Source organism: Porites lutea, chromosome 2, assembly GCF_958299795.1.
Source record: "Porites lutea chromosome 2, jaPorLute2.1, whole genome shotgun sequence".
Lineage (NCBI taxonomy): Eukaryota > Metazoa > Cnidaria > Anthozoa > Scleractinia > Poritidae > Porites > Porites lutea.
This window is the reverse complement of record NC_133202.1, coordinates 32516671-32537434: the sequence shown is the minus strand read 5'-3', so window position 1 is coordinate 32537434 and position 20764 is coordinate 32516671. Positions and strand designations below refer to the sequence as shown.

Sequence of the window (20764 nt, the reverse complement as noted above, 5' to 3'; positions counted from 1 at the left end):
GTTAAGCCCTTAGCAAGGTATCAGTATTAATCAACAAGGGCTCGAGATAAGGGGATCAAATAATGATAACTGGATCTGACAGGTAAGGAAAGAAAAATTATCTATTTAACTATAAACCTGGTTCGGCAAAGAAAGTTTTAAACGGAAAAGTATAGGCGTGTATTTTATTGTTTTTCTTCGGTACAATTTAAAAACAAAAAGAGTATTAGCTCTCCTTGTTGTCTTCAGCAGGGACGACCGAGTTATAGTGCTCACCAAGACCATACGCATGATGGTGATACCTGGAAAATAAAAACGTACCTTGTTTTCATCGTCAGTGCTCATCTAACTATGCGCGTGAAAACTAAGGGGAAGTCTCCTTCGCAGCCGCGAACAAAGTCAAGGATTCATGAACAGAGATCGGCTACAAGTTGAGCATAACACTACTAGAAAGAAGATTAAGAATCTATTATAACTTACGACAGTAAGATTGGTTGTGAGGCGTACTCCTCCCCTGTTCTAAGTATTGGTGCGTTCGCTTGGTAAACCTCTACCGGCATTTTTAGCACTTGAGATAAGGCTTGAATCTGTTAAAGATAGAATGAATGAGGTCTAGGAACTCCTAGTTATTGTACTCAATAGCTAGTTTATTTGGTTGGAGGAAGAGAAGACTGGATAGGTAAGGCACGCAGAACACAATAACGAAACTAAATCAAACTTTCAAAGACAATAACAAATCGAAACAAATGTTTTCTTGCCCAGATGTTTTCTTGTTTTCTTGGCTCTCACTCTGAATGGAACCTGGGCAGGAGGTAAAGTACCAGTCTGCATGCTTGTTACGTGATTCAGTTTTTGTGCAACAGCTTTTCCCACCCTCCCGCCCTTTGTAAGTCCAGCAACGTTTCTGTTTGACAGAAATGTACTGGATTCAGGAATTTTTTTCTCCTTTTTGTCTGAGGGCTTTCGATATTTGATCATTGTAAACGTTTGTAATGGTTATGAACAAACTACTGTTGCATAGTCGTGTAAATGAATCGTATTTCAAAATGACATCTATCTGTCTATGAAAAGAGCAAGAACTCGTTAGAAATAATAGCCTTAGGTATAGCCTACCTCTAAATGCCCTCCCCATACAGGCGTGTTAGCAAGCTCTTCACAGTAGTGGACAAATTGATCTGCAAAGGAATGATCCAAATAAGGAAAATCCCGGTCCTTAGATAAGGGAACGCACCGCGGAAAATTATAAACAAAAACGTTAAAACGACACTAACCATCAGAATAGAACAGGTAGTTTGAAAAAACAGTGAACCTTTAAAACTACAGCTCATCAGTGAACTTTGAAGGTCGGGACAGACGATTAGAGTGACCTTTTGGTGAATTCTGATTTCTAGTTCAAGACCTCTTTAATAAGTTTAGTGTTTTTCCATGTATTGTTTTCGTCGAGAAGGGAGAGAGTAATAACGTATAAGGCTCAATTTCAGTGGTTCTTTGAGTCGCCCTGAGGTACCTGCTTTACAGACTAGTATCAATTGAGGAAATCTAAATGTTAAGAGGTCGGTCGACTTTTACTGACTAGTTCAGGCAACTAGACACAACCTCGTTGTTGCTGAAACCCTAGCGAGACTGCCTCATGGACTTGAAAGCAACACAAAGAACACGAAGCAATAGAAAAGACAGATGTTAATCTAACCAAAACGATAAAGGTCATAAGGCACAAGATGGTAGAAAGAGGGTTTCATTGTTTCTAAGCTGCTCAAAGATTGCGTTCGGTGTTGTTTATCACGAGAGTTAGAACAATACATTTGATTACAGTTGTACTGAGTGTCGAAACCCAAAAAAATTGATAGCGGGATTCCGTAGAATCAAGAATTTCTACGTGTCGTACGTTAACGTCTGTATTTTTGTAGCCTACATATAAGGCCTTTCTGGATTATTGGAAAAGGGGGATGGGGAGTGAGGCGAAGTGAATCGAAAAGGCAACTTTTATAATTTTCTCTTGCCCTTGCCAGCTTTACTGATTTTGAGGCGTTCTCAGTTTCCAGCAATGATGACGGATTTTCGCTGTCTGGTCCCAGTCAAAAACTGAAAACGACGTGGAACGGTCTATTTTGCCTAGGATTCAGTTGCCGTTTGTCTTAGCAGGATGACCACAGGGTGTAAGTGGACTGTAGTTTCCAATAGACTCGTCAACGGTTTTTTTTTTTTTTTTCAACTTTCAACATGAACAAGTTAAGAAAAAAAGGTCAACTCAGCTAGAAAGAGCGCGCTAAAATTGCTAAAATTGCCAAGTTTAAAAGTGATTTGTTGAAAACTAACGAAGACATGGTGTCCACGCAAACTTGCTCCTCACCAAACAAACGTCTGTAAATTTTCGTAACGTTGCAGAGCTGTATCCTCGCTCGCTTAAGATGTATCACTTTCAAACTTAGCAAGTTGACCAATTTAAAGGAGCTTTTTCCAGTGGTGTCGACCGATTTTCCCTACCTGGTTCATGTCCAAAGTTGAAAAAACTGTGGAACGGTCTATTTAATGTCAGCGTACCTGGAGTGTAGACCTCGCCGGTCTTTGTATCCGTTAAGAAGGGCAGGAAGTCTTCTTCGTGGTTCAGCATATAATCTGATGCAAGTTTCCTTAATGTTTGCATTTCTGTCTAAAAACGAAATGAATGAAGAAATTTTAAACAAATTATGTTGGAAAATTCCCGGCGGCTTGCTGAACTAAAATGAATTGTACCTGTTGATTTCGTCTGGACAGCTGATCTGCGATGGCATTATATAAACTGGTGAAAAACAAGAAAACAAAGAATTAGAGATGAAAATGTTACTACAGAAGGAAGTTCATGATGATATTCGACCATTTATCTCATGCTAAAAATCATTCAGTCCTTCTCACCAACTGCCGTTCTTCCGATTATCAAACGTGCCACAAGAAACAAAATCAAAAACGCTTGGCTCAAAAAAGCGGTTTATTAAAGAAATATCCGTCTTTACTAAAAACGTTCAACAACAGTTTGGATTTACTGAACTGAACGAATAGAAGTTTTCGGAAACGTTATTGGTCAAAACAAGCTTACCGCTTACATAATTTTTATCAAATACCAAACTTGCCGTTTTTCAGGCTTGTTTAAGCTAATTTATGGAAAGCAAAAAATCTCGTCATTTCATCAATGTGAATCATTGTACCATCAGTCGTATGCACACGTATCCAATCAACAGTACCTAAGTGTGGATTGACAATAAACTCCGCCTTTGCACTATTTTAAGAAACGCAAAGCGTGCGAAAACAGCCGCCTCTCATCACGTTTGGTTGGTGGGACGCTTCCCGAGAGAGAAACGAAACGTTCCCAGCGACAGGAAGCGAGGAGAGGCAGCTGTATTCGCAGATTATGCGATACAAACATGTGAAACAACTATCAAGGGGTTTATGGACAAGTACTTCATCTAAAAGCCCGGCTTACCTACTTCATATCTTAATTTCCAACTTGGTATATAACCTGTGATATAGTTTTAAAGTCTATGTGCTAAGTCCTTGCTGAGTACTAATTGCGGATGCAGATGTGCATACGACTAATGGTGTTAAGATTACAGTTTAATAGGGATATGGTTACAAAACCTTAAGTCACAACTGCACACCTACAAATTAAACCCTCTACAAAAAGTGCTACATTGTGTGACCTTGCACGCGCCCATTCAAAATAAGATGACCTCTGTCTAACCTTCAAAAGTACTTCAAGTAAGAAATAGAAACCCAGACAATTAATTCTTTTATGGAGAGAATTTAGCACTTCTCTTCTTCTAACTTTGTGCTGTAATTTGAATTTCCCAGAATATTTCACTAGCCTGTCAGGCATGTGAAGAACAGAAATCACTGTAGCTTGTGTGCAGGGTATTTCTTCATGTGTGCGGTACTTTCTTGTTGGCAGAGCTCCGAGGAATTTTTGCAGGTGATGAAGCTCCAGGGGGAAAAATTTGACCTGCTCCCAAACTTTTCACAGCAGACAAAAGCACCCCCTGCTTATCTTGGACTATTCGACACAGCTTTTTTGCATGCTGCCTTTATATCCACAACACAAAGCCCATCCTAATGGATTATGTAAGGCAAAAAAATTACATCAATTGGAGTTACATACCAGTTTCCATCTGGGGTGATCTGAAAATAAATTCATTCTGTGAATGAGTAATACAACATGGTCATAATATTATTGAAAACGTTGACAACTGAAAAAATGGGATCAAATAATCAAGATTACCTCTTTGATTGATAAGCCTTTGGCAGTCAAGATTTCTTTTAGTTTTTCGGCTTCTATGTTTCTTGCACTATGTACATTTTCTAGTTCAGCCTCAGCAATTCTTTGTTCTCTTTCCTTTTCTTTAGCAGCCTTTTTGTCCTTATAGCACAACAACAAGAGAAACATAAAATAGTATGCACTGCTAAAAATTTGCAATATGAAGTTAGACTTCCAAGAACACTCTCGTAAGCTGACAGCTCTACTTATGGCCACCTTCACGGTTTTTCTCAACTGCCATACAAACTCTGTATTTTTACATTCCCAAAAGTGGCCAGCTCCAGTTACATACACCTTTTTTGTGTCCTGAGGGTGTCCACTTACAACAGCTTCCACTTTAATATTATTATCATTATCATTTTTTTATATATATTTTTTTACAACAACAGTGTATATCTTTATATTATAACCTACCCTTCTTTTCTGAGTCTTTGAAACTTTTGACTGTGGTTCAGGTTCATTTGTAACAGACACAGCCTCCATTTCCTGGGTAACCAACCCAAGAGTATCTTCATTCTACAAAATTAAACCACATATTTAATTAGCTAAAGAAGAGATTTAAGCAGAGAAAATGAAGCAGCCTTGTTATCTGTGCTTTCATTTTATTACTTATAAACATCCAATAATCAATAACTTGGACACGGATATTGTAATAGGATTTAATCAACAGACTAAAAGTTAGACAAAGGCAGACCACTCTCTGTTTGTGTGGCTGTTCTCTTAAGTCAGAGCATTGATCTATTCTAGAAGAAAACGAATATTGGGGCAGTCATGATTGCTCCACTGAAGTAAACTAATAATCAGTTTCAAATGTGATATAATAACAAAAAATATCTTTCAGTGAAATGTTTATTGAGTGCATTTAAGGGAGTCGTTTTGTGAGTTTGTTTTAGGGTTGCTGGCTGTGATAGTTGTAAAATCTCCTGGTACACGAATTCAAACTGAATAGCCAAGCTATTGAAATTCTCATCTAAAAAACACTAGTATCTGATTTAGTAGATATCATCCTATGTTTATACCCAAAGACAACTTCATCCTTCCAAAGTAAAGAAAACAAAGTTTAAATTCTACAAAAATCTTTCTTAGCACAAACCTTCCAACTCTCATGGTTTGACCATGAGACTTACAGTTTGGGAAGTCAACTTATGGACTCACAATTTAACCTCCAAATCTCACTTAAAATCGTTAGACCATTCCACTAGGAACTGCACAAATTGTAACAATCTTATTTTAGGGGAGACTTGAGTCCAATTCCAACCTCATATGCATAAAACATAGGTTCACTAATGCCTGTAGGAGAGCCTTATAGCAAACTCACTTGGCTACTCGCCATCCCATCAACCTGGATTCTAAAACAGAATCTTGTCATTGCTGCCAAAATAGCAACAAGAGAATACAACAGAGACCACGTGTAGGGTAAAGAATACCATGGCAAAATAAATCTCAGGGTTTGAGGTCCCAGTCTCCGGGATTTTGGGGGCTTTGTTTCAAACACTCCAGATTTGCATGGTTTAGCGGTTTGAGGGTCTGTTAGCATGATCTTTACCAAGCTTGCCACCAGTAAAATCAACCTGCATTAATTTTTTCTCCCTACAGATAGATGTTCAAATTTCATTATAAACAAACACGAACACAGGGTTATATATTCTTTTAGAGTTAGTAGTTAGTTTCCATGATCAAGTTCACGGGAATAAAAGGGTTATTAAAAGACTGATTTGTCTTTCAAGTTACCAAATTTGATTCACGTTCCAATAATTCAAGCTCTTCCTTATGCCTTGTATTTAATTCTTCTTCGAGCTTGGCAATCTCAAGAGTTATTTCTTTCTTCTTTCTTTTGTCGCCTTTGGGAACAGAATGTTTCATCGACTGTATTTGGGCTAGAAACAAAACAGCATGATCATGAGCTTAGTTAAATTATTTGCCAGTTTTTATCGTAACAGTGCATCAGAATCCGACTATTAACTATACTTAGAACCTAAAAGAGTAGCTTAAGGGGAAAGAATACCTTGAAGTTCTTTAGCCTCCATTTTCTGCCTTTGAAGAAGGCGTCCTTTCGGCGATTCTTCCTCTTCGTCCGCCATTTTTCCGAGATGGTTTTATATGGCGTATCCGGTTACCGCTGACCGCTAAACCTTGGATTCACCTTATCACCAGGTCCCACTAGGTCAAACGTTATTCAGACGTTCCGTGTTTGCATTGTTGTTGAACATTCTTTTTGATTGTTTGTAGGGTCCACGTATGGACCGTCAAAAATTGCAAAGCCGGCTGTATTTCAAGCCGTCTTGCGGGGTATTGGGAAAAGTTTTCAATCAGCAATAACCGCGCCTCGGATGAACCTCACTGGCTACGGTAATGCCACTGCGCAAAGCTAACGAAACAGTGATACTCAGTTCATTAAATGCAATATGGGTTTGCATTAATTGTGGGACATGAGACGCATACATCTTCTCCTACTTTGTTATCACAGTGACTTAACATGTTCTCAAAAGCTGACTTCCCTGTTCCCATGCCAGTTTCAGTCGTGTATACATTTGCTAACTCAGTAAAAGGGAAAAATCTTGACAAATCAGTCCACAAAGAAAAAAACTTTCTGTTGCGCCTGCGCATTGCCATTTCCTACTCAGAATTTTGTTATTTCCGGTGAAAGGTCCTGTAGCCTTTTCGTAGGCTCTCTTGGGGGTACAGGATAAAAAGAAAGCTAGAAAGCGCCCATGGACAAGGGATTGGGGAAGGGAAGTTTTTTTAAGAGATGCCCCTCGGTTCAGGAGACGTGACAATCACGGATATCACGCGCACCGAATTCAAAGCGGCCCCTCCCCATTCTCTCAGCACCGCTTTGAAGCTCCTCTGCGAAAACTTTACTTGCGCTAACGGAACCCGCCGGCTAGACAGGCTAACACGCGCCTTCCTAAGAAAAAGGAAAGTAGGACCGCCTGATCGCAGGTTAGTCAAAATACGGTTCCCATGTCGACAAGTTTCCGGAAAAGGTGCGTTCTTGCCTTTCACATCAACAATGATGTGCTAGGTTTTTTTTTAATTTTTTCTCGCTTTCTCTTAGGAGATTTCTCGAATTTGTTTTTGAAGCGTTTGTAGTATTGACTAGTACTGGAAGTCGAACAGCGCTGTACCGCTGAGAAAAGATCAGCACTGTCACTTGTGTAAACATTCGATTAAAAAGACATAAGTTTCAATAAATGCACCAAGAGATGGGGATAGGGGATAACTATCTTAAGCTTTTTATATATTCTCTTGATTTCAACATGGTAATTTCGTTCAACCTCGTCCCCAGGGGTCAAGTCCTGGGACGAGGTTGAATTTCGTTATCACATTTGCGTTCTATTGAAAAATCATTGGCAAGAGGATTCCTGTCGATTGTAATAGTCACTGAACACTGTATAAAAGTTAAACTCTGCCTGTGGCGGCTAATTAAAGTTCAGGGAAAAATGAATTGGAATGAAATGCAGCTCGTGCACACCTCTCGATCGAAGACGGAATAACAAGATCACACAGTGCACGTGAAAAATTAACAGAGAATTTTACATGAATGTTATTTAGCCCTAGTCTAGTTTATTGGCTTTCACCTTCTTTTTTTCACCGGTAACAAATTCTCGGGCTCCAGGGCTCCGGCTATAACTCCCTTCCCAACCCCTCCTCCTTATCATCTGGGTCCTACCCCGGGGGTTACTGCCATATTTGGGCTATATAGGTATGTGCCGCTGTGAAGGGTATGGTTTTCAAGCAGTTTACTCTAGGATAGGGTATATAAATCAGAATGTTTGGGTCTAGAATAGGGTATCATTTTTCAGGAAACTGATCAGTTGGATGAAGATTTTATCTAGACTAGGGAAACAGCTACTCTAGGATAGGGGGGATTTGGGGAGTTTACTCTAGTATAGGGTAGCAAAATTCAGCTGAACTATCTCTGGTATAGGATAAGGGTTCCAGGGTCCCAGCAGCACATCCCCACCCAGAAATTCCTGAAGTACCCCCCCCCCCCGGGGGTCCTAAACGCTCCTTCGCCCACGAACGTGGGGAAGGAACGAGTGGCGAACAACGTGACGTGTGGGAGGGTAGGCGCAGGCCAACACTTTCGCGGCGTACATCTATTCATAAGTGCCCCTCCCATCCCGAAGAAGCTGTCATGAAGAGAAAGAAAAAGAAAAGAAAAGAAAAGAAAAGAAAACGGATCACTATAAGCCACACAGTATACTCCTCCTTCGTCAATACATGTATAGCATCCAGTTTGGCTTGTAATTTTCACGAATTGCTTCGCAAGCTTTAGCCTCCCACGCAGGCGATTTTAGGGGAGTTCGTATTTCTTCCCTCAGAGGGACGAAATACGAGCTCCCTTAAAAACGCCTGCGTGAGAGGCTACGCAAGCTTCTGTAACAAGTAAAAAAAAACGGGATAATAAAACACCGTGAAGCATGACATGGACGTGACAGGTATGCACTGGATCAGGAAAAAGCGAGCTGACTCCTACGAATACTGCCCGCACTTACCACATGTCATTTTTCCTAAACCAATGCATTCTTAGCAAAAAAAAAAAAAAAGAAAGAAAGAAAGAAAGAAAGAAAAGTAAAGTCTGCGTCGAATTTACATGATGTAAAAAAAAAACACTACACTTTATTTTCCTTCCACTGCTTTCAATTTTTCTTGGGACAATTGTAAAACTAGACGTGTAGCTCAAGACCCCACAGCTGGGTGGGCTCCTTGTGAGACGGTGATGACCTGAACTTTGTGCATTCAAGTACATTCTATTTTTAGCTAACATAATGCTGTAATAACATTGGTGAAGCCGCTGACCGAACTATTGGGCCAAATATGGAAGATTACTCAATTGATGACGTCACTTAGGCAAAACACAATAGTCACGTGTTCAAACATTGGAACCATTTTATTTGCGCAGCAGAAATAGAACGGCAAGAGAGTGTTCACGCTAAAACTGAGCGATTTTGCGTTGATTTTAGCTGAAATTTTTGCCCAAAATGAAGTGGACTTTTAAGGAAGAACATTCCCAAGGTACTAACGTCAATAATCCCAACGTTTTCTGCGGTTTTTTGTCCACTCGTTGAACCGAATGTTTTTGCTTTTGCAGAGTCCCGATGCCATGAATCTGCAAAAATAAGGTCGAAGTATCCAGACAGAATTCCCGTAAGTACTGTAAATTTTGGTCGATTTTTATGTTCGCACAAAGCTATGTTACCTTTTTTCTTTTTGTAGGTTGTTGTGGAAAAAGCGCCCAAGTCCTCGATCCAAGATATAGATAAGAGAAAATTCCTCGTCCCTTCCGATCTGACAGGTATTAAAAGCAGGAAATAAAGTCGTTATTATGCGCGTAACTAAAATTTGCTGTTGTGTGCTGTATTTCCTGAATTTTTAGCTGTTCAGCTGATTCGGTAACATGAAATTCTATGAGTCTTCACATAGTTAGAGTACGTTCTAGTATAAGTGGTAGGTATTTTATGTTTAAATGTTTGTCTCTCTTTTACCGTCACTTCACAGTTGCACAGTTCATGTACATCATCCGAAAGAGAATTCAACTTCCTCCCGAAAAAGCGATGTTTCTTTTTGTCAACAAGGTTCTTCCCACAACAAGGTTTGTTTCAAGGCCTTTTTACTTTCTTTTAGGAAATGTTTTTAGCTTACATTAGTCTATATTTGCAACACGTTTGTGTTGAAACTTAATGTTTGATGTGGTGGGCTCTTTCATTTCGCAACGAACGGGTTATCCTGTGAGAAGTTTGTTTACAGTGTCCGCTCGTCGACGTTGGATATTGGAGTGGCGGATCTGTCGGATCTCTCGCTCGTTGTCTAGTTTCATTTAACCTTTTTGCTCAAATTTTGCACAAGTTTAAAAGTTTATAGAACAATGACGCAAGTCATGGGTCTGTTGAGTATTGAAACTGTCTGGAAAGAGAAATTGGCTTTAAATTTTATGCTTAAGTTTCCTTTCAGTTTTGCAATTTCCAAATGCTGGCGGGGTACTACGTGACTCGGGTATAACTGGTAAAGCCACGAAAAATATTTCTCAAAATTAATACTAAATATCGTTAATTGGGAATGAAAGCGACAAGGGCTTGCCCTAAACATATTTAAGCTTATAATATTCTAGCTAAGTTTGTTATAGACATTTATGCCCATGAATGTCAAAATGTCGTTTTGTCGTAACATGCCTTGCCGGCCCGAATTTCGTGACTTTTCTTTAACAAGATTTTACAATAGACATTGACTTTGTGGTCTCCTCGAACAGAGTAAAAGTAAAATAAAGGGAGTGGTTTGTTTCGAGCCAAATATACACAAAATTAACTGGTGACCTATATTTAATTGGGTTTTTAAAGCACTAGTTCAAGCCGACATTGAAATTGACAACACATTTATTCGTGACTTAAGACTTATTGTTAACCCCTTGTGAGGTTCATTGAAAATGGATTTGTGTTTCTTTATGTTCCGTTTTTTTTTTCTTGCATCACGTAAAGGAAAAGTTGTAAGATGTTGATGACATTATTGATTTTGCCTTTAAATGAGGGAGAATTTTCATTGTAAATAAGGCTAGTTAACACTGAATTGTTTGAGTCCTATCGAGCACAAGTGGATCTGTGGTTTTATCTTGCCAATTCGTCATACTATTTAGGGACCCTTTATCACTGACTTGGTATTGTAAAATTACTTCCAAAATGTGTTGCTTAATCTCACCTTTGACTTATTACCCAACAGTTACACTGCTATTGCATTCTAACCGTTCACTCACTTCGTTCATGAAAGTCAATATACTCATTATAATTTAATTATAATGAGAATAGTGACTTTTATGAAAAAAGTAAAATGAATGATAAAAAATTAAATGGTACTGCACTGCAGAAGACTCTATTTCAGTGGCCACATCATGACTTGACTAAACTGAAATTTTACACTGACTCCATGAATCTAAGAGTTAATTAATTAATTATTAATTTTTAATATTATTAATGTCCTTGCTCACAGACATCCTGTTAATTGGTATTCTCCATGTATATAAAAAACTTTAGGTAAAAGGCCACATGGAGATCACAATTTGCAATTTTTTGCACTGAGTCATCCATAATAGTGGGGAAATTTTGAGATCAACCATGCATATCTAGATTGACATCATTAAAACACAAAAGAGTTCATGAGAAGTCATGAGAGTTCTGAAAGTAGTGGCCATGATTAGTTTTGGAATAACCAGTCCAAAGTGTTGCAACTTTCAAGGTTACAACACATGCGTATTATTATTTTAGTATACAGTGGAACCCCACGTTACACCCACCTTGTTATTTTATCCATATTCTTTCAACCCAAACAGAAAAATCACTGAGTCATTTTATTATTTGAAGACCCTGTTAGTAATTTGATGACCTCATTATTATGACCACAATTTTATGGCCCAATAATGGTCACATTGACGGAGTTCCACTATATTGTTAAAATTTACACTTGAGCAAAAGAAATGTCTTATTATTCGTGAATCCCTTAACCTGAAAACTGATTTCTTTTTTTTATTTCCCCAAAGCCTTGGGTTTTAATACATTGAAATTGGTCCTTTGGAAAACACTTATAAGTGGGAAAAATTGAAATTATTAAAGTTCCTGTTCGAATTGCTGAAAGGGAGGCTTGTAGGAAATTTTCCTGTTCCAAATCATTGTACAACCCTGCTCAAAACATTTTGGGACACTTGAGGAAATTAGGCACAAAGATACTCTTTGCTAAATGAAATCATATTCTACAAATGTTGTTTTAAGAGCCGGTATTTACTATCCCCCTCTCCCCCAGGCAGTGTTGATTGGATCTAGGCGGAGGAGGACAAAGGGAAAATGTATCATTTTGATGAACTATTCCATTAGTGTCAGTTTTGACCAGAGTTGTAGATAGAGCTCTCATGAATTGAAACAATGCTAGTCAGAGTGAGCCTCTCTTTGTTTATATTAAGAAATACAGTGTAATAATAACTGTAAAGCTTGTTTAATGTTATGGCACTGCATTTGGTGGTATGCATTGTGTTAGTTGGGTTAGAAAAAAGAAAGGTCCAAAAATTGACGTTAATTCCAGATGGGGAGGGAGAGGAGGTGTGTCGGTTACTAAGAAATTTGTTACTTTCAAGGAACAAGGTCTAGTATGTGAACTGTACAGAATTTAGGCTTTCCTACCATATTCTTAACCTATGTAATCATGTACTGGGATTTTCCTCAGAAATGATATGCCACTGATATGTGGCCTAATTCTGCTCTGTTTATTTCTTAGCTCAACGATGGGTGCTATCTATGAGGAACATAAAGACGAAGATGGCTTCTTGTACATTGCCTACAGTGGAGAGAACACCTTTGGAATGTGATGAAAGATTTTCAAAATGAACTTGTCTTTTACTCAACTGTGTTTTTTTGCTTGAATTTATTTTTTTGGGGGGGAGATAAGGTTGGCCTAGTAAAGTGTTATGCGGTTTTAAGAAAAAAAAAGTTGCACAATCGTGAGCTATGATAGTTAATTAGGTCATTGTTATCTTTGGTCTCGTACAGTATTAGTCAGAGTTAGAAGGCTGACACCTTCTAACTCCAATCTGTATGTTAAAGTATAAAAAAAGGATGAAGTCTGCGTGGTATTATTTCAAAGTATGATATCTGTGCTAAGCTTGGATTTTAAAGCCATATTATTGGAACAAACTGCAGATTTGTGTAAATACATATACACACCCAGGCTGGAGTAGAAAACGAGTGTAGTCAATCCTTACATATTTTGTATAATTTGTTTTTTTAATCTCGAGTTGAAAAACAGGTCATTCAAACATTTAACAGTTTGAAACTAAATGTACTTTTCTGACTACTGTATTTCTTCATTTCTGAACTTTACAAAGGAATATTCATCTGCCATGAAGTAAGGACTTAAAATGAAGAAAATTCTCTTACATGGTGTTTGCTCTTTTTTGATGTAATTTACTGTTCTAAGTCAGATATTTAAAAATCTCTACTCAGTCTTTTCTATCAAGCAAATGTTAGGAGTTCTTCAGGCTTCAGACACCATGTAGGAAATGCTGCATTGAACTTCTGTCTGGCATTGTTGTAGCCAACTGCACCTGTCTTAGCTTCTTTGTAACTTGTTACAAGGTTTTCCCTGGAAACACATCACACAGCGAAATACATGAGGAATTTAGATACATGTACCAATTAAAGGTTTATTACTTACCCTCTACCCAACTTTGTCTCTACAGTCCTATCATAAAATATCAGTCTTATTGCCTGTTTTTTGTTATCTTTGTTTTGTTTTCTATGTTGCCCACAGTTCACGCAAAACATTGTTCAAAGAGTTCAACAAAGTAAAAAAAAAAAACACTAATCATGGCTGTAACACTTCATGTGGACTTAAACTTGTACCCAGTGGCTATTTTAAAATATGTGAATAATAAATAGTGACTGGGTATGATTTTGATGTGGACTGTTCCAGCATGGTTTATTCACCAGATTCACAAATACTGGAATTTGGGATTTAAGGCAGCATGACCTCAGCATGCAAAGAGAGTCAAGTCTGATTGCCCAGGGCTAGCAGATTTTGTTGTTGCGCTGGTGAATTTTGTTCTTAACTTGCCCTACAAGCACATTAAGTTGCAGAAGAACTGTAATCACTCCTGCTCATCAAAAAAGTTGTTCAGTAAAGTTGAAATGGCCCTTGGAGGTCTAGTACCTGCCAGCTACACAGGCAAGCTGTAAAACTGACTTTCCTTGCACCCTGGACCTCCGACTTCATGTTCTTGTGCATTTCCACCTTGTTTCTAGTCCTTTACTAGGGAGCAGTATAGTGCCCTGCCTTGCTAAATTGAATAAGCCACTTCTCACACACATGGGGACTCCTCCGGAAAAGGGAACAGTTGCAATTATTTGAGATCAAATGCAAGGGTGGGCTTTGACCCAGGACTATACGGCAAACGTATGAGTAAAAGTGATCTTTACCACCTGAAACCATTATTAATATTACACAAAGGTGGTAGTTAAAGGCAGCTAAGTTTTCCTTTGTGTAATATCCATTAAGTTTTTTTTTCCCACATTTGGATAAACATATAAGTGCTAGAATGTGTTCAGACTTGTAAGTACCTTAATGTAGGCGGAAGCTTTTCACATGGAATGTCACTAACAAGTGCTTTAAATGTCTCAAATAAACTTGCCTTGCTAATGCATACCCTGAAAAAACATTTAAACAAAAAGTAACTCCTTTCACTTGCACACCTATGAGTTGGATTTCAAAATATTATTATTAAAGGAAATGAGAATTCAAGCCCAACTTGGGAAGGCTCCAACCCCATACCCTTTTATTTACATACCATGAAGTTTTTTGGCAAAAACGTGCCCTCTTTATATACCTTCCAACGACAAATTGTACCCCTTGTCACATACCTAATTTAATACATTGCATCCTTTTCACTGCAGTAAATGCATTGTCTTTTAAAATATAAAAAAAATCACAAAAGTGGGTCCAAATTTTCTCAACTTTTGAATAGCCTTAAATTCTTCTATTAGCCCTTTTAGGTCTCTTTACAGATATACTTCAACTAGTGAAATCCCTACCCTTTTATATACCTGAAGCCTGAAAAAGGTACCCCTTTGGGTGGAGCCTCCCTGTATAGGCCAGCCCCACCCTGGGTCCTTTACTCCATTTTTGTGATATTGTCTCCAAACAACGTGATCTTTGCAATTGTACCACTAATCTGAAGTCCTTACTAGGATGGAAGGTTTAGGTCAAGTCATCTTTAATACCTGAAAAGGTCCTGAGAACTAAAATTTCTCACAGCATGATCCCACATAGACTTCTGGAGGAATGGCAGGGAAATGTTTGACACTTTCTGGGATTTCAGTAAATTCAGAGTTGCTTACCAATAAGAAGGCTAAGAATATTAAAGAATAATAACAATATAATAAAAAGGGAATACCGTGTACCTAGCTTTTGATGAAGAAAGGTTTTTCTTGGTAACTCCCTGTCTCAGGCCGGCAACAGAAACTTCATGCAATAAAGGATCTTTGATCCAAATAACAGCTATACATGGAAAAAATTGCTCTGATGAGGATATCTGAAAACTATTTATTTCCAAGTGAAGTAAGACTGTCTCTTTTCTTTTTGAGAGTGGTAGTTTTTTTCCACTTAAATGCAGCATTATTGTAAACTTTCAACAACTAAGCTTGCCTATTAAGATAAATTAGATAGTGGCTACAGGATTTTGATGGCCCTCCATTCAAGGGACACCCTCAGGACCAAGGCAAGTGTCCCTTGAATGCAGGTTGGGCTGGAGTTTGTTAATAATTAACCAACAAATAAAGTATTTTTCTTTTAATCTTCCTCGGAATCTGCTCAGGCATTATTTCAAGGAGCTAGATAACATATAAAAAATCATGATTAATCTCTGTGATGTTGTGTGTTGAATTCCCACAAGTTCATGTACTTTGATTCATGTTTTGAAAGCTGTTGCCAAGGCAATGTGACTTGTGAACACTTAAATTATACCTTACCAAAAATTTTTGTGGCTAGTCACTTTTTGAGTGTTAAAGTGTCCCCTGAAAGGTTAAAGGTTAAGCTTTTGGTCAATTCACTTATTTTATTTTTGTGGCTTTTTTCTTTCAGGCTTGTCACAACTTGCATACACTTACCCGGTGACTAAGTATAATCTAAACATGTGAACACTTTCATTTCTTTGCATTCATACATATTAAGACATACATACATGTTGCTGAAGGTGATTGTTTACAAGGCTCACTATTATCTTTCACAAAGCTCTTCTCCAATGCTTTTCCTTTGCTGTGCTCAAATAACACATCAGTAAGCCAAATGTTGGGCTGGTTGACAATGAAATTTACTGGCAAATCCAATGCCACGGTTAGGGCACGTTCATAGATGCCACGCCTTAAAGCCAACATGTCACATGGGCACCCGCCAAGCACAACTGATGAGAGGTATATTGGAGACGTCATAAAATGTGACAAGAGAGCCCCTTGGCAACCAAGAATGTTCCACTTCATTATTTTGTCACTGCATGACATTGATAATGTTGGATCACCACGACCTGGTTTAGTACGCAAAACACCAATGGTGTGGTATCCAAGGCCAGGTTTTAGAGGATCCTGTTTTCCGCCTGGTGCACATTTTGCACCAGTTCTGTACAAATCATTGCACAATCTATCGTTTTCATACTTATTTTCATTATTTTGAAGAAACCTTCCAATATTCTTTGACTCAGTAGTATCTAATAGTTTTATGCCATTTTCTCTGTGCTGACTTCCATTGACATTTTTGTTGGTACGTTCTACATGAATGCAGTCTGATTGTCTTGCATGATCTGAGAACTTGGTCAGTAAATTAGCTTCTTTTGAAACATTCTGCCCATCCTTTTCTGCCCCAATGCATAACTTGTCTGTCCTTTCTAATGGCTCCTGCAATAAACTGTCATAAATTGCGTCCTCTTGCAAACACATTTTCTTAGCTGGATGTTCAATAGTTTCTTGACCATCATGACAATGTTTCTTTGAATTTCCAAGATTTTGATTCTTTGGTGGATTAACTATCAAAGTGTCATCATCATCTCCTCTGGGAAATATAGATGCATCACCACCTAAAAACAAACATACATGTACTTACAGTCAGGCACTTACACCTGAGGGTTCTCAAGATTTAAGGAAAATAATATTAAGAAAATATTCAGCCCTCATAGCTAGCAATATTGTCTCGGTGCGCGATGAAAGCTTTGGCGGTAGAGCCATATTCCAAAAATGGAAGTGGAGCTTACGCCACTTGTGAAGGCTTCACTGCCAAATCTCACTCGACTACTACACAATACTGCCAGCTATGCAGGCTAGAAAATATTATACTAAAGTTCAGATATAACACCCACTCTGATTGGTTGAAAAAGTGTGCTTTATGAGAGTATAAACATGGAGCTAAAGCTGTCAAGCTATCTTTCACCCCATGCAGTGGTTTTCAAGACCAAAGTTTCACATTTCAATGTTAAAAATACACCGTTAAAAGACACAAAATGGAAATGGAAAGTTCTAAAGAATGTCCAGTTTTCTTTTTGTGGACTAAGGAAAGCTTTTGGACAGGAAATTTTTCTTTGAAGAATTCAACCTTGTTTTGTTCACGCTGAATCCCCTCCTCAACTTAAAACAGAATATAAATAGTAAAACTCACAAGGTGTATGAGAAGTAAAGAGTTGGAATGACACTCCATCTTTTAATTTGCACAGGTTGCTGTCTTCTTGGTATTCAAAAATACTTTTCTGTAAATTGTATGCATATTGCAACTGCTGATAAAGATACCTTTGGGATGAGATCACAAATATGGGGCTATAAGCCATTCTGTATACTTTTCAAGTCTATTAAACCGCCGACAAAACTTGAGAGAAGAGATTGTAAAATGTACAGTTAAACAGTACTATACAGTCAACATTTGGATAGCTCCTAACACCAAAGTTAAACAATATGGCAAATGGTATAAATACGATGGTGATTTTTTGTTTCTTTGTTTTTGTAAAGTGGCAAATTTGCAACATTCTATTAAATTATCAAGCTTACATAATTCAATCTTTAGTCCCGCATTACTGTAAACAAAGGTTTCATTTCAATGGCCAGCTTGCATTAAAAAAATAAAGTAACTTGTTGGAAATTGTCCACAGCCAATCCTTCATAGCCTGCGCGCAGACCCGTTAAACCTTGTTTATATCCACACTATATGCGATACGTGGGCCGGCTGCACCGCAGGCTAATCCTTCACTCCTCCATATGGTGTGGGCTCTCTAGGGTGGAATGTGGGACAGTTGTCTTGAAATTTATATGACTTGAGCAATGTTTAGTACTTTAAAAATATGATTTAAATGATATTATTTACCTAAGAAAACCTCTCCTAGCAATCACTTCTGCATGACTATCATTTAAAATCGTTCCTGGTAGGAAATAGAAATTAATAATGCAGCAGTTAATAAAAGAAAACAAAAAGCAATAAATAACTTTGGATTGTCAAGTTCCTTTCCTTTGCTTCTCATGCAAGTGCAAGGCACACATTTTCCCCTCAGAAATAAGCTAGTTTTTCTCTCCTAAATGTTTACTGACCAATCTCAAACCCTTTATAACACACCCCTCAATCAGAAAATCTCAAGCACCCTTCTCAGAGGGAGAATCATGATGGGAAATAGTTAAAATAATTTTCATATTTCTTCTGCACATCATAAACTCATTGCCAATCAAACACTATGCATGTTTCTGCCCTTAAATCAGGGGGCATCCAGGGGCAGGTGGGAGTGGGGTGGGGGAAGTGGGATTTGTAAATGTTATCGTGAAATGCCCAAAAGTTCTTTGGGATTACTGCTGATAAGTGTATTATTATTCTTTTTACCTTGATTACTCATTTTGCTTCTCCCAATGCATTTGGAACCAGTCCCCATGGCAACCACATCCATAGAGCATTCATTGAAATCTGATTATAGTAATGACATTATTATTAATTATAATCATCATCATCATCATCATGCAAAATTAGGTCTTACTAGCTAGAATAGCCTTGAGCCAGGCTCCGCAGTGGGGATTCGCTTCTCTCGCCGATTTTTTTTTTCCTTTTTTTAACTGTTTCACCCTGGTTTTGCCTTTTTCACTCACGCATATCAGGGCTACTCCTGGATTGGCTTAAAAGTTACTTGAAGGAAAGACAGCAATACACAGCTGTTAATGGATCAACTTCAGAGATGATACCGATCTCTTTTGGAATTCCTCAAGGGTCTGTCTTGGGGCCGACACTTTTCACTCTCTTCACGAACGATCTTCTGTCCTCAGTATCTTCCGGATCCGTCTATATGTTTGCCGACGACACAACGGTTTACTGCATAAGTGACACGGCAGAGAAAAGTATTGCCAAGTTAAATTCTGCACTTCGTGAATTAAACGAGTGGTGCCTCATTAACAGATTAACACCCCACCCAAGTAAAAGTGAGGCCATGCAAATCTCTAGAAGAAATCCCCCGGTAAACATTCCCCGGATCTTTATTGGAAACTCTACGATTGAATGGGTATCGAAATCACGGTTACTGGGAATGACCGTCGATGAGAAACTGACCTGGACTCAACATATGCTGGAACTCATAAAATTATTTGCTAAAAAACTAGGATTACTTAAGAAGTCGAGATTTCTCCCTAGAAACGTTCGTCAGGACCTCTATTTTAAGGTCATCTTGCCTTCAGTGACCTATGGTCTTATACTATGGGGATCCTGCTGCAATTCCGACCTATTTCAGTCCCTGGAAAGACTTCACTGCAGGGCTGCGAGACTTATCTTTCATTTGCCGAAAGACATGGCATCTGCTGATGTCCTACAACTGGCGCAATGGCCGACTCTGTTTATTTATTATAAATTAGCCATTTTTATCTGTCTTCATAAAGCTTTCCACGATAGGTTACCTGTCACATTAATCGACCTGATTTCTAAGAAACGGGCCACAAACTATTCAACCCGGACTTGCGCTTCTTTAATTGTTCCACGCTTCAACACGCGTTACATGAAAGACTCTGTCGCGTTTAGAGGCTCAGTCCTGTGGAATGCAGTGACCAACAACAACAAAAAACATTCCTTATCGTGATCTCAGGCTAAAGCTTAAATCTCAAGATAATTTTAATGAATTCAGCTTTAAGATAACGTCTGCATCCACTTGTAATTTTAGAAAAGATGACTTTGTATATACTTAAATTTATGTAATTTTAGAAAAGATGACTTTGTATATACTTAAATTTATGCTCATAATTTCATATTTGTAAGCGTTAATTTAGTTCAAACATTTTGTCTGTATATACCCCTAGTTTTTAGCTTTTTTAGTTTACTTGTAATTAGTTAATTGCAAACGACCCCACAAGCTCATGTAGCTTTAATACTCATCGTTTTAAAATAAAGGCTATCTATCTATCTATCACTACTGAGCCTAGCGCCAGGGTGGTGAAAATGCTAAGGGGGCAAACTAACATCAGAGCCATTTATTTTCAAAGAAAGTAGAATATAATCACCAATCAGGGTTTACCTTGTTGCTGTACTTGTACAATGGCGGCCAGCAGTGTCCATTCGTTTTTTGATTGAGGCTTTCCCTTTTTGCTCAATTTCTTGAAATGCTCACAGCACAACTGCGCTAGACTGTTGGCAAACTTTAAATTTTCCTGCCAACTTTCCATGACGTTTAAAAAGAATAAATCACCATGCTAAAGACGATAATTTGTTATAGTTGAAGAATTGAACCAAATTGTATCCGCCATCTTGACGGAGGCAGAACCAACGCGAGGGAGACTGGACTTGACAACAACCACTAGCGAGGGAGGGGTACGTCGCGCATATGAATATTTGATCAAATAACGGTTAACTTGCGAAAAAGAGGAAAACTGACACTCTTTTTTCTATTCTTTAAAATAAGAAAATAATTGAATTTTCTTTTCTTTTCCTTATACAAGGCACAGTCTTTTAGTTTAAAAAATGCCTATACTGATA

At 38.2% G+C, this 20764-nt stretch overlaps 3 protein-coding genes and 1 non-coding gene across 5 annotated transcripts; 1 reads left to right on the top strand and 3 right to left on the bottom strand.

Annotated features, from left to right (window-relative positions):
• Positions 1-148: 148 nt before the first annotated feature.
• LOC140926872 (deubiquitinase OTUD6B-like) lies at positions 149-6618 on the bottom strand. 2 transcript variants are annotated; one of them, XM_073376554.1, is made up of 10 exons: positions 6270-6372; positions 5996-6141; positions 4679-4780; positions 4229-4366; positions 4109-4128; positions 2713-2758; positions 2521-2629; positions 1093-1154; positions 460-566; positions 149-281 (listed from the first exon to the last, which is right to left on the bottom strand). In XM_073376554.1, the coding sequence occupies exons 1-10, from the start codon at positions 6343-6345 to the stop codon at positions 206-208; spliced, it is 882 nt and encodes a 293-aa protein (XP_073232655.1). In that variant the 5' UTR covers positions 6346-6372; the 3' UTR covers positions 149-205. The 2 variants fall into 2 exon arrangements, with proteins under 2 accessions (XP_073232655.1, XP_073232656.1); XM_073376555.1 differs by lacking the exons at positions 2713-2758; positions 4109-4128 and having other exon boundaries at positions 6270-6618.
• LOC140929188 (U4 spliceosomal RNA) lies at positions 6496-6634 on the bottom strand. Its single transcript, XR_012164706.1, has one exon. It is a non-coding gene; the product is annotated as a U4 spliceosomal RNA (small nuclear RNA).
• A 2500-nt stretch (positions 6635-9134) lies between these two features.
• On the top strand, positions 9135-13465 carry LOC140928358 (gamma-aminobutyric acid receptor-associated protein-like 2). The gene is made up of 5 exons (XM_073378098.1): positions 9135-9286; positions 9363-9418; positions 9488-9566; positions 9770-9863; positions 12524-13465. The coding sequence occupies exons 1-5, from the start codon at positions 9253-9255 to the stop codon at positions 12612-12614; spliced, it is 354 nt and encodes a 117-aa protein (XP_073234199.1). The 5' UTR covers positions 9135-9252; the 3' UTR covers positions 12615-13465.
• LOC140928359 (tRNA-specific adenosine deaminase 1-like) lies at positions 13208-20537 on the bottom strand. Its single transcript, XM_073378099.1, has 8 exons — positions 20307-20537; positions 18641-18721; positions 18137-18191; positions 17441-17568; positions 15981-16865; positions 15202-15298; positions 14362-14448; positions 13208-13387 (listed from the first exon to the last, which is right to left on the bottom strand). The coding sequence occupies exons 1-8, from the start codon at positions 20452-20454 to the stop codon at positions 13258-13260; spliced, it is 1611 nt and encodes a 536-aa protein (XP_073234200.1). The 5' UTR covers positions 20455-20537; the 3' UTR covers positions 13208-13257.
• Between the last annotated feature and the right edge of the window lie 227 nt (positions 20538-20764).